General features: G+C 57.7%; 1 protein-coding gene across 2 annotated transcripts in view; it reads right to left on the reverse strand.

Moving 5' to 3' along the window:
* Positions 1–4,320: 4,320 nt before the first annotated feature.
* Positions 4,321–13,362, reverse strand: part of SLC25A42 (solute carrier family 25 member 42) — a 28,479-nt gene continuing 19,437 nt past the window's right edge. The window contains exons 3-9 of one of the 2 annotated variants that reach the window (XR_010413601.1): positions 11,842–11,947; positions 10,227–10,252; positions 9,254–9,420; positions 8,753–8,869; positions 8,002–8,153; positions 5,198–6,585; positions 4,321–4,977 (exon numbers count right to left, since the gene is read on the reverse strand). Coding sequence is in view for 1 of the 2 variants with exons in the window: in XM_045862655.2 (XP_045718611.2) it covers positions 6,278–6,585; positions 8,002–8,153; positions 8,753–8,869; positions 9,254–9,420; positions 10,227–10,252; positions 11,842–11,947 (876 nt within the window). In the remaining variant the exon portion in view is untranslated. Of the gene's footprint in view, positions 6,586–8,001; positions 8,154–8,752; positions 8,870–9,253; positions 9,421–10,226; positions 10,253–11,841; positions 11,948–13,362 lie in introns of both variants that reach the window. The other variant, XM_045862655.2, reaches the window with a different exon arrangement.

A 13,362-nucleotide genomic window follows, 5' to 3' on the forward strand; every position in this document is an offset into this window, starting at 1 on the left:
ATCCCAAGGCATGTGTCTGGGAAGTTCCACAATGAAGACCAGCTCCCCGCCAGGACAGAACGGGTCACACCTGGAATCAGGAGATGACGGAGCGTTGTCTCCCAGTTCTGCCCATTCCACACTGTGGCCGGTACCCCAGGGATCCCTGAAACCGGAGCCCCCCTCACCCCTGCACCGGCATCCGCCGCAGCGGTGGTGCCTCTGGTCACCTGGCCCTTTGCTTGCTCAGCCAGGGCCATGCGTGCTCTCTGCTCTCAGAGCACAACACCCTGGGGTTCAGGGACACAGAGGAAGGTGGAGACGCGCAAAGAAAAGCAAGAGTGTGAGTGGCACCGTGCCAGGCGCAGCGGAGGCGATGGGGTGCGGCGCCCCCTGGACGGCCACTGGCTCTCACTGCCGTGGCTTAAACCACAGACATCTTACATGTTCCCTTTGGGACACATTTCACAGTTAAAAAAAAAAAAAATGAGAGAAACAAGGTGGAACCACAATCAGAGAAAATCGGGAAGATAGAAGGGGCTGGTCAGGGTGCTGTGTTTTCAGGGGCAGTATTACATTTCCGTTAAGTGGCATCAGTGATCATCACCACCCATGGGCGCTTCCGCACAGGAGGGGATGATTCTGCCCCAAAGGAACACTAGTCAGTGTCTGGAGACATTTTTCTGGAGATAGTTTTGGTTGTCACGACTGAGGGGGACAGGGACGCTACTGCATCTGGGGGGGGGGTGGAGGCCAAGAATGCTGCTGGGCACCCTGAGGTGCCCAGATGTCAGCGGTCCCCAGGCCCAGAAGCCCTGTGTTACAAGAAACAGAGGTATCAGGGCGCCTGGGGGGGCTCAGGTTGTGATCCCGGGCTCCTGGGATGGAGCCATGCGTCGCACTCCCTGCTCAGTGGGGAGTCTGCTTGTCCCTCTGCTGGTCTCCCTGTTTGTGCTCTCTCTCTAATAAATAAATAAAATCTTGAGAGAGAGAGGAAAGAAAGAAAGAAAGAAAGAAAGAAAGAAAGAAAGAAAGAAAGAAAGAAAGAAAGAAAGAAAGAAAGAAAGAAAGAAAGAAAGAAAGAAGAAAGAAAGAAAGAAAGAAAGAAGAAAGAAAGAAAGAAAGAAGAAAGAAAGAGAAAAAGAAAAGAAAGAAAGAAGGAAGGAAGGAGAGAGAAAGAAAGAAAGAAAAAGAGAAAAAGAAAGAAAAAAAATCCAATGACAAGTCAAACTTTCAACTCCAGAGAAGTGAGCAAAGGAAAAAACCAGTGGAAAAAAAGACACAAACCATAAGCGGGACCCAAGATGCACCCACACACCTCGCGCCTCAGATCCACTCTCGTCCAGGTCCCTGGGACCTCCACCTGGTCAAGCCCTCGGGCATCCTGACCTTGCTGTCTCTTCCCCTGTGGCCGCCTGGTCACCACCCAGCCCCTGGCCGCCCTGCTGCTTCCCTGTCAGAATCGTGAAGATCTACAAGGCTGGTGACCGGCTGTTGGTGAGGGGAATTACGTTCCCATGCTGAATTATGTTCTCCCCAAATTCTATGTTGAGGTCCTAACCCCTGGGATCTCAGGATGGAACTATATGTGGATACTGAGTCTTTAAAGAGGTGATTAGGTTAAAATGAAGTCATTAAGATGGGCCCTGATCCAGCAGGACTTACAGGAAGAAATTTTTTTTTTCTTTTTTTCTTCATTATAAGAAAATTGGACACAGACATGCCCAGAGGGAAGACAATGTGAAGACAGCCGTCTGACCAGCTGCAAGCCGAGAGGCCTGAACAGACCCTTCCCTCATGGCCTCGGAAGGAATCAAACCTGCTGACACCTTGGTTTTGCACTTCTGGTCTCCAGAACTATAAACGGAATAAACTGGTTTTCAGCCCCCAGGACGGTGCTCTGTTATGGCGGCCGCAGGAAACTCAAGACAGCGAGGGTATGCGCTATAAATGCTCCCGTCGGGGCGCCTGGGTGGCTCAGTTGGTGAAGTGGCCAACTCTTGGTTTCGGCTCAGGTCATGGTCTCAGGGTCCTGAGATCTGGCTCGGCTCAGCGGGGAGTCCGCTCAAGGATTTTCTCTCTCCCTCAGCCCCTTGCCCTGCTCATGCATGTGCACGCTCTCTCTCTCTCAAATAAATGAATAAATCTTTTTTAAAAAATGCTACCATCTCCTTACAGGAATATCTGGCATTTGTATTCTACTCTGGATAGATTCCCCCCCCCCCCAAAGATGACCCTGTCATGAGGACTCAGGGCCCATGGTTTACCTGGGAGCTCACCCCAGGGAGACTCTTTGGGGGCAGAGACATGAAATAGGGAGGAGCCCTGTGGGGGTGCCAATGAACAGGTGACTAAGCGGAAAACCTGGGCTTGGTCCTGTTGGGGGCCTCGGGGGACAGTGTGGATCTCACTTGAGTGACCCACTCCAGTGGTGAGGGGCTGTCCACAGCCATTGGCCGAGGGCCGCTCCTGGGGTGTCGGGTCACGCTCCTCGGGGGAGGCCCCCAGACCGGGTTGAGCGGCTTACAGCCAAAAGCAGCTGGGCTTAGGGAGGGGCACTGGCTGCGCAGCGAACACAGTCCCTGATCTTTACTTAGCAGTTTGTTCCTGGAACACCACACACTCGTGCATGAATGCAAAGAGGCACATACAAGATCTGTTTCAGAAAGTGCCAGGAAGCTCAACCCTAATTGTCTTCAATAAACAGAATAAAGCCACTCCTATTGCCGGAAGTTGAGAGGCAGCTGAAAGCTTCAGGCAAAGCTGGATCCAGCAGCCCAGACAATGTCACCAATAATCCAACTCCTTTCTTCATCTCTGCTCCATTTTCTGTGGTGTCAGCTTCACCCTGGGATCGCTTCCTATCTTGTGAACACAGGATAGTCCCAACAATTGCCTGTGCTGGTGTTTCTTCCCTTAGGGCCAGTGGGAGAGATGGAGGGTGCTTCCAGAAGCTCTCCCTGGAAGTGCTTAGCAAACATCTCTGCTGTCTTGGGCCCAAATGGAGTCACGTGCCCACCTCTATATTTTACGGGATGCCATGGTGATTGGGGGGAAATGGGGAGTTGATCCCCACCCTCCCAGGCTCAGGGGCTGGGACTGCCCAGAAATCGGTAGGACGGGAGAGCAAGCTGGGCAGGCCCCGGGAGCCGCTACCACGTTGTCATGGCAACAGATCACTGATAATCCCGATGGCCATCAATAAAGGATGGGTAGATGTCATCACAGGCCACCACCCCGGGGAAACACCCAACTGTTCCTAAACAATGAGACAAACCATACACACAAGGAGCCAAGGTGTACGAATCCGGTGGGATGAAAGCAGCAGGCAAGCGGCTCCGCCCCGCGGGGCAGAACGTACTGAAGCACCGCCCCCTGCAGACAGCGCCCGCCCACGAGGCGCACGCGCTCACCCAGTCGCCCCTCCCCTGGCATGTGGAGGCTCCCACTTCCCGCCTCTGGTTGGGGCGGCCCTACAAGTTGGTCCAGGAGATGGGCTGTGGCGGAAGCAAGTCTGCATGGCCACCGTGAGACCTCTGGTGGCCTCGATCTCGGGCCCCCGCAGACAGCCACACTCGCTCCTAACGCCTCAACCGGCCGAAGTGGGGAGGCCCTGGCACTCGACAGGCGGGCAGGGCACGGGAGACAAACAACAGGACTTGGCGGCCCTGCTCGCTGCGGCAGGATGCAACCCATTCCGACTGGTGACGTGGCTCGCCCCGTATGTCCTCAGAAGGGACAAGTGTTTATGCACAGGATGTCTCCAGAAGGACACGTGAGAAACTGGTAAAAGAAGACACCTTGGCGGAGGGAACTGGCAGGCCGACCTTCTCACCACAACCCTTTTGTGCAGCTGGAGTTTTCTAGAAGACCTGTATGTAGTAATAATTCAAACAAGAAACACATTAAAAAGGCTTATTCAAGGGGGGTGCCTGGCTGGCTCAGTGCATAGAGTACGCGGCTCTTTTTTCTTATTCTCAGAGAGGGAGAGGTAGGGGTGGGGCAGAGAGAGCCTCCCAAGCAGGCTGCAGGCCCAGCACAGAGCCTGAGACAGGGCTCAATCCCACAACCTTGAGATCACCACCTGAGCCGGAACCAAGAGTCGAAACCAAGAGCCGGACGCTTAACCGACTGAGTCATCCAGGTACTCTGAGCAAGCGACTCTTGACCTCAGGGTCTTGAGCTCAACCCCACATTGGGCGTGGGGCCTACTTAAAAAAAAAAAAAGTATATTCAAGAATATATTAAAAAATCTGTCAAAATAACCTCAACCCTAACCCTGTTTTTGGTTCACAGGGGGTGGAGGTTGGGGGTTAGAGCCGAAGAAGGACAGAAAAAAACGTCATTTTAATTTTTATTAAATATACTCTCTTGGCACAAATCTTTAAAATATATAAACATTATATATAAACAAAGTGTCTTCATGGCATCAAAATGGAACTCCAGATCAGGATGGACACCAGTGGGAGGGGTGTAGCCGTGGAGGGCACCGCCCAACTGTGTGCAGGGCTGGGGGGGGTTGCTGCTGAGGTTCACTCGGCTGAGAGCCACCTCGAGGAGGCACAGCAGGGCCAGCAGGACCTGGGGGCCCTCCGCTCTGCGGCTCAGAGAAGGGTGCCGCCCAACCATTCATTTGGTCTCACCTGCCGGGGGTGGCCCCCCAGCCCATCTCCCTGTGAGGGGTCCCTGCCTCTCCTGCCTCTCTGGGCCCTGAGCCCTGGGCACTGGGCAAGGCCGGCAGAGGAGGTGGGACGCCCCCCCAACAGAACAGCCATGGGACCCTGGGGACGAGCCTCAGGCCGGCCGGTGGACACATGCAAGGAAGGACAGAGAGGGATCTTCACACCCGCAGGTCCAAGGTAAGAACAGTAATGGGACAGAACGCAAGGGAGAAATGAAAGTCACGACTGGAAATGTGCGTGGGGCAAACACGCCCTCTCAGACCCTTTCACGCAGGGTGGCTGTGGAGCGATCTGGTCACCCCCCGTCACTCTCCGCCTGGAACCAGATGGGGCCGGTCAGGGTTTACGGTGACGAGACCCAGGGGCAGCCAGATTGAAAAGCAAAACCAAAAGAAATCAAGAAATTCCACACGTCATTCGGAAATGGGCGTTTATGCGTCCCTGTGACACCTGGCAGACCCCAGGGGACTTCTCCATGAGATCCGCTCCCTGGGGGTGCCCTAGGGTACCCCAATTCCCACCCCCAGGCTACATACCGTCTCAGGGGCTCCCACTTTGGGAGGATCAAGGCTGTCAGTCGCCTCCAAGCACTCTCTTCACGGCAATCAGACCACCCTTTGTGCCTTCAACTGCCCTCAGTCCTGGCCAAGCACCTGCTCAGGTGGGGAGCCAGGGACATGCAAGATGCCACAGGCCCCCCCAGGAGCCGCTGTGCCTAGGCGCCGAGGGTTAGGGCCTGAGGCCTGGCCTCTGTTGGTGCGGCCTGTGGACAGGGATGGGAGCTTCCTGGCCCAGAGGAGGTGACCTGGGTCCCCAGTTCTCAGCAGATGCCTCCAGGTTAGGACTCACACCCAAACCCATGGCGATTCCTCACACCCTGCTGCCTGGAGGAGGCGTGACCCTCCTGGGAACATTACACACTGGGTGGGTAGGCAACAGAGGGGAAGACCCACTCCTGGGGCCCTACTTTGGCCACGGAGTCCAGGATCCAAATAATGCTCTTGGGAGAAGGCTGTTCCCGAGCAGGAGGCTCTGGTGACACAGGAGTCATGTCACCTGGGAAGTGACAAAGGCAGGACAGGTGGGGTGGGGGTGGGGGTGGGGCAAGAGGCTGTTTTTCTAGCCGCAGCTGAGCAGGAGGCTAGCCCTACCTCACCAGGGCCCGGAGGTGCCTCTCTGTACACCGTGGGGCTCCCTCCCCTCTGTGGGCACAGGGGCAGGCGGAGTCGGGCTCTGGGCCCAGTGGGCATGGGGTCACTAGAACCAGGAGCACGTCCAAGGTCACAGAGCGCCAGGAGGTGGCGCTGGTCACTCCCAGCTCAGGGTATTTGGGGCAAGCTCTCCAGGAGGCAGGGCCAGCCCTGGGGAGGAGGGCTGGGGAGAGCGCGAGAGCCCCGCCCACCAGTCCCAACATTGCACTTCAAGGGCCGCTGGCTTTGGGGACCGAGGCCAGGCCCCCCAGCTTGTTCTACAAGGTGCTCCGACGACGTGGTTCCCAGGGTGGAACCGATTACGCCGTCACTCCACAGGCTCAGAAAACAAAAGGGGTCAGTGGTCCACCGGCCGCACGTGGACGCTCGGTTCCCCGTCTCGAGAGCTGCCGGCCCTCAGAGGCCCTAGCTCTGCAGGTGCCGCAGCAGGATCTGCATGAGGTCGAAGGTGGTGAAGCTGATGCCCACGGCGATGGGGCCCTTGAGCCAGTTCATGCTCAGGCCCTTGTAGAGGCCACGCACGGCGCCCTCCTCCCGCACGATGGCACGCAGCGTGTGCATGATGGAGGCGTGCGGGTGACCCATGACCCCAGCCGTCTGCATGCGCCGCCGCACCACGTCCAGCGGGTACGAGGCCGACTGCCCGATGAGGCCGGCACAGGCCCCAAATATCATGCGCTCGAAGGGGTAGGGCTGCGGGCGGCCGCTGTACTCTGCGGGCGAGGGACAGAGGGGCCGCGTAAGCATGTGGCCGGGGGCAGGCACGCACCCCGTGCTGAATCCGCCCCGCACCTGCTGCTCACACTCCTTCACTGCTTTGGATCCAGACCCCCTGGCTCCCCGGGGCCTTCCCGCCCCCGCCTCCTCACCTCCCTGCCATTCCTTTTGAGAAGAGAAGTTTTTAAAAAGGCAGAAATGCACTAATAGTCATTTAACCAAGTCCCACCAGCCAGAGCGAGCTCACGTCTAATCACTCTTGTTCCCGTCTGCAGCCCTCTCCACCGCCCCCCCCAAGCCTGCTCCGCGGGCACCCTCTGCAGGGATGCAGGGGCGTGGTGAGGCAAGCAGCTGCCAGGACAGGACATGTGGGCGGGATGGAGGAGGGCGCAGCAACCAAACAACAGGGTTCTTTAAAAATGTGTGCTTGTCTATTTAACGCGAGGCACTGACCCCAGTGAGACCGCACTCTTCACTCGGCACACCGGCCGAACACAAAGGAATCCACCTGCACCCGAGTGGGGTGGGTGAGTGGGCACAGGGCTGGGGAGAGCAGCAAGTGGAGTAAATCCCAAAACCTGGGACTCACACCCAACATGCAGGGAGGCGCTCCGGGGTGTCTGCGGATCACTGACAACCTGGAAACACGTAAGGGCCCCCCCAGCAGGGGAGGCCCACTCCACCGCTCAAAGGACAATGGGACAGGGTGCCTGGGTGGCTCAGTCGGTTAAGCGACTGCCTTCGGCTCAGGTCATGATCCTGGAGACCCGGGATCGAGTCCCGCATCGGGCTCCCTGCTTGGCGGGAAGTCTGCTTCTGCCTCTGACCCTCCCCCCTCTCGTGCGCTCTCTCTCTCTCATTCTCTCTCTCAAGTAAATAAATAAAATCTTTAAAAAAAAAAAAAAGGACAATGGGACAGACCTTGGATAAGGCGGTGGGATGGACTCAGAGGCGGCCTGGGGCCCCGCAGAGGGAGTGGGGCTGGAGGCGGGGAACACAGGACCTCAGAGTCACCTGGAACATGTGCTTTCTTTAACAAAAACCATCTTGGAACACTGTTGACACCTGGTCGCCCGGGGCAGCAGGTTCGGGCAGCAGTATACGGTTCTCTGTGCTTTCCTGCACTGAGTTTCTCAAAATTACTACCACCGGAGAGGGCTCTTCCTCTTCCAGCTAGGCTGTACCGGGCTGCTCTGGGCACAAGGGGCTGCCACTGTGCTTGGTGACACTCAGGACTTCACCAAGCTGGTCTTAAAACTCGGCACGGGAGGTTGGGAGTCCAGCTGCCTCCGTGGCGGCTCGGTGTCTGTCTCATTCTGATTTGGACCTTGGCCGGGAGCCCGTCCCTCCCAGCGCAGGGACCTCAGTGGCCCGCCTCTGAGTCTATGCGGCCCGCGCTCCCGGCTCCTTACCTCTGTGCAGGCTCTTGAGCGTCTCATAGGTGAAGAAACTCAGCCCCGCGTAGGGAATGACCCCCAGCACGGTGGGCGTGAATCCGTGGTAGAGGGTCTTCAGGCCCTCTTCTCGGGAGATACGGATGAAGACATGAAAGATGTTGCTGTACCTGCAGGGCAGAGGGACGAGCGGGTGGGCCGTGGGCCGTGGGCACGAAGAGGGGTTGCCGGCCTCAACTGAAGCTCAGCCCCCTCCCGGAGTCCGGCGGGCTGGGGACTAGATGCGGGTGCTTGCTTTAAGGAACACAACCGCGTCGCAAAAGCCTTGGCACCGGAGAGGGGGGGCAATGCGTGCCTCAGGCCGTATCCCACCTTCGCTGCCAGATCACTGGGGGAAAGGCCCTTGTCTTAACCACAGGCATTTGTAACCTATCTGTGCTAATTCAAAATGAAGACTTTGGGGGGCGCCTGGGGGGCGCAGTCGGTTAAACATCCGACTCTTGGTTTCGGCTCCGGTCATGATCTCGGGGTCGGGATCAGACCCGCGTCAGGCTCCCCGCTCAGTGTGGAGTCTGCCTGGGATTCTCTCTCCCTCTCCCTCAGCCCCTGCCCCCACCCTAATCTCTCTCTAAAAATGGATGGATAAATCTTAAAAAAAAAAAGGAAGACTTTCGGTTCGATATAAGTAGAAGCTGACCCTTAGGGTGAAAGAACAATTACTGCTTTTCTGGGGCAGCTGCAGAATGGCACGCCTGGCCCAGGAACTCACATTTCTTTTGGGGTCACGGCCATCCTGGCTCGGACCAGGTCCAGGGGGTAGGTCAGAGAAGCAGCGGTCGTTCCAGCCAGTGCGCCCGCAAGGAGGCGGGGCCCAGGCGGCAGGGCTCTGAAAGAGGGGGCGGAGAGAAAGTGAGACCCCCCTCAAGATTTGGGGTGCCCACAGGTCTCGGCCAGTGGGGAGAACCAAGGAATGGCCAGGGGCTGGCTTCCTCATGGCCGAGCGATGGGGTCTCTTGAGTGGATGTCATTTTGAGGTTCCCATGGCTGCCTTTCCTTCCCGTCGGCTTGTGTGGGTGAGTGAATGAAGCGCTCCTTCCCTCAGACTCTGGGGGGCACGGCTGGGATCACGGGTCCTGCTGGGACTTAGGTTCTGAGGGAAGAGCAGGCAAAGGACAGGACTTCTGCCATGGTGAGCGTACGGAAGACAGGAGGGCAGGTGATGGGGTAGAGCCGAGAGGGTTTTGGGGGGCGGCTGGGGGCGGGCACTCACTCTCCGCGGAAGCCGTAGTAGCGGCCTAGGATGCGCTTGTACTCCTCGTGGGCGCTGAACTGGATGGCGGCGTAGGGCACCACGCGCACCATGGTGGCCGAGTTCCCGCGCCACAGGCTGAAGAAGCCCTCGTTGAGGTAGGTGAAGTAGAGGAGCCTAAAGGCCTCCTGGGGGGGAGGGGCACGGTCAATGCCCTTGCCTGCCCCTCTCCCTGCTCCGCGGTGAACTGTGACTGGGGCCCACATTATCGATCCCACCACACCTTGCCTCCCCCATATTCTCTGGGCCCCATGTGGGGACCCCTCTCTCCCTAGTCCCCTAACCTTACGAACAGTAAAGTGAGCCAGGGCAAACCAGGTTTGCAGGTGACAGCCCCACACAGAGGGTGTTTGATTGGTCTGTCTGGTAGTCTAGCTTCTAAAGATATTCTTTATCTTTTCCCAAGAAGGTAATGCCTGCTCTCTGTTTAAAAATGAATCAAATGTGGGACGTCTGGGTGGCTCAGTTGGTTAAGTGTCTGCCTTTGGCGCAGGTCATGATCCCAGGGTCCTGGGATCAAGCCCCGCATCAGGCTCCCTGCTCAGCGGGAAGCCTGTTTCTCCCTCCGTCCCTCCCCCTCCCCCTGCTCTTGCATTTGCACTTTCTCTCTCTCTAACAAATAAATAAAATCTTTAAAAGAAATGAATCAAATGTGAAATCATGGGTTTATAACTCCAAGTCCTCTCCCCACCCCAAGGATGAGGCCAGAGTGGACTACATCCAGGCAGAGCTTGGGGTGCCAAGGGGCCTGGTGCGGGAGGCCTCGGTCCCCTGGCAGCTCGGGGAACTGGCTTGTGGGGGAACCAGAGGGAAAAAACACGTTGAAAAGCCTCTCCCTCCACCCCTGGGCCGTGTGCCTCCACCACCTCCTGTCAGCCTAGCAGGGCACATGGTGATGGCCCCAGAGCCAGGAGTTGGTGACCTAGTGGCTTACCTTGGCAGAAAATCTTTTTGAAGACACTGCAAAAAACAAACAAACACAACAGAGACCATTAGATGTGAAGGACGGGACCTGGGTCTATGGGAGCCCTAATGCAGGGGTCGGGTCTGAGCACGGGGAGTGAGAACAGGCACTGTGGAGGCTCCCCCGCCAGGGGCCGACGTGCAGGGCATTCCCGATCACGGTTGCCCTCCTCTAGGGAACCTCCTCACCTGCTGCACCCCGCACCCCGGGGCCCAGGGCCCCCAGTACGTCAACTTATCCCCAGGCAGGGGAGCTGAGCTGCCACCTCCCTCCCGGGAAAAGTGAGGGTCTCTGCAGAGGCCTGTGCCTCTTGGGGTTGACACTCAGCACCCCGCACCCGGCTGGACCCCAATTCAACCAAACCCCTTCGAGAAAGGCCTCCTAGCCACCAGCCGTGCAGAGGAACTGAAGGGCCTGGGCCTCTCAGAACAAGGCCCAGGCGTGTTCGCCGCCGAGAGCCCGCCCTTTCTTCCCACAGGTGTGGGAGTGGCGCCCCGACCAGCCTCTCCCACCCTCGCTGGCGGCCACCTCGCTCCCCGATGCCACGCGCGCTCCGCTGGCAGCCCCCCCACCCCCCGAGCCGCTGCGGCCAGCAGGGATCGTGGTCTTGCAGCCTCCCTCTCCTCGCTCCCGCAGCGTTGCGGAGTGTCTGCCGCGCTCCCAGGACACCCTCGCACCCGCATCTGTGCGGACGTGTATACACACTGAGGCCACCAGAGCTAAGCCCAGCTCCCTGCAGGGTACTACGCTTTGCATTCGCTCCAGGTGACAAGGCTGCCGACACATGGGGAGGCGGGTGCCCAGCCGCACGCCCTTTCCCACGCCGGCTCGCTCCTTACAGAGGTTGATATTAACATCCTGTTTTGTGGATGGGGAAACGGAGGCACAGGGAGGCTAAGGGACCAGCTCGTGCAAGGGGGACGGCCTGGCTTGAATCTGCAGTCCCTTCCTCCCAAACAGTGGAGGGGCAGGGGTCCCAGCTTGTGACTGCCCTCTTGTAGGCACTGGTCACTGTCCGTGGGACAGAAAGGCCTCATCTCAGGGGACCCTGTGGCTGCTCAACCGAAGGAGGGAGCGTGATGGTCCCCAAAGGATATGTCTGTGTCCTTGAGCCCAGTACAAGTGAAGGTGACTTTATTGGGAAACAGGTCTTTGCAGATGTAATTAAATTAAGATGAGGTCATACTGGAGTGGAGTGGGCCCTAAATCCAATGACAAGTGTCCTTCTAAGAGGAGAAGACACAGACACGGAGGGGAAAGCAGAGACTGGGGCGCTGTGACCATAAGCCAGAGATGCCTGGAGCCCGGGGCGCTGGAAGAGGCAAGGAGGGCTCCTCCCCTAGAGTCTGCAAAATGAACCGACCCAGCTGGCACCTCGATTTCAGACTTCTGGCCTCTAGAAAGTAAGCTGCTTGGTTTGTGGTACTTTGTGATGGCAGCCCTGGGATGCTAACAGAGTTTCTAAGTCGATTTTAAAGAGGCATTTTTTAAAGCCAATTTGCAGTGCAGATTGGCGGCTGTGGAGGAGGGGGGACTGCCAGGAAGCATCTCCATCACACAGGACAGACGGACAGAGAGCATTTACCTTGGAAGATGATTTTGGTTCGGTCCAGGGGAGCTACCGCCGTTTTAGCAAGAGCACCGGCCAGGGCCCCAGACAGGAGGGAGCTGAGAACTTGCCTGTGATCACTCTGCAAGAAAACACAGAATACAGTCTGTCAGGAGAGAGACAGGGACAGGGGTCGGCTCTGCTGGCGACCGCCCCCAGGAGGAGCATCTTCCTTCTGTCCCCTCGAGGGCTGTAAAAGGCAAAACTGTGCAAGCATCACAGCTCTGCTGGGCCCAGGGCAGGCTGTCATGAGTCCACCAGCCACAGAACCTGGGTGGGACATAGTGAAAACCTTCCTGGGGGACAGGGACCATCCGCATGAGAGGTGACCCACTGGCGGGGCTGTCCCATGAGTTTCCAACTTCTCAGAGACAGCCTAGGGCAGGACTGACCCCAAACAGAAGGGTCACCCCCCCACCAAGTGCAGACTCTGGCTGTGCCCACTGCCTGTGTGCACTGGACAAGGGCCCCTGTGGTCTGGGGATCAGGCCGGTGTCGAGCAAGCAGACCCTGTGTCCGTGTGACCCCATTCCACAACTTTCCATCAGGCCCGCGGTGGCCGGCATCTGTGGTTCTTTATCCCACCAAGGTGAGGGTGGCGGTGATGGTGGCCGGCCTGCATCACGAGGCCAGCCTCGGAGCCAGCACTTTCCCGAGTCTTCTCGACGCTCCCCGTGAGGAGTCACACAAGAAGTCACCTATTCATCAGGCTGGAGTCTCTGTTTCCCCAGCTGACTCAGCCACAGAACTCTCGCCAAGCAATCACGGGGAGCACTGGGGACGGGAGGGGCTCCCATCTTCCCTGGCTCCACAGTGAGGAAGGACGGTGAGGGGCAGGTCAGTGATCCCAGGAGTCCCTAGAGTCTGACAGGAACCAGGTGCCCTGAGGGGCCTTGGGACACAGTGTGTGTGGGTAGGGAAGTGGGTACAACACCTCCCTGCCCCTGGGGCTGCCAGTCCACAGGGAGAGCCAGACATGAACTAAAGCTTTAGACAAACATGTAGGGGCACCGGGGTGGCTCAGGCGGTTAAGTGTTGACCTTGATTTTGGCTCAGGTCATGATCTCAGGGTCCTGAGATCAAGCCCCACATCGGGCTCCGCACTCAGTACAGAGTCTGCTTGTCCCTCTCCCTCTGATCTTCCTCCTGCTCAAGCTCTCGCTCTCAAATAAATAAATAAATTAAATTACATTACATTAAAATGTGTCGAGTCACCAATCCAGGATGGCTGTAAGGAGGGGCCTTAGGGTCCTGGGAGAACATGGGGTCGGGGGTGAGGGGCTGAGGTTGAAAGATGAGGTGCAGCTAACTGGGATATGTTTGTGTGTGTGTGTGTGTGTGTGCACGTGTGAGAGAGAGAGAGAGAGAGAGAGATCATATAAGAAGGGGAGGAATGGAAAACCCAGCAGCCCAGGTGAGAAAAAGCCGGGAGTCCTGGGGGACCACAAGAAAGGCAGGGTGGTTGACACAGCAAAAGGAAGGGGGCATAGGGAGGAG

The sequence above is a fragment of the Mirounga angustirostris genome, unplaced genomic scaffold, assembly GCF_029215605.1.
Source record: "Mirounga angustirostris isolate CCGP_5_RB_7025 unplaced genomic scaffold, mMirAng1.0.hap1 SCAF_1, whole genome shotgun sequence".
NCBI lineage: Eukaryota > Metazoa > Chordata > Mammalia > Carnivora > Phocidae > Mirounga > Mirounga angustirostris.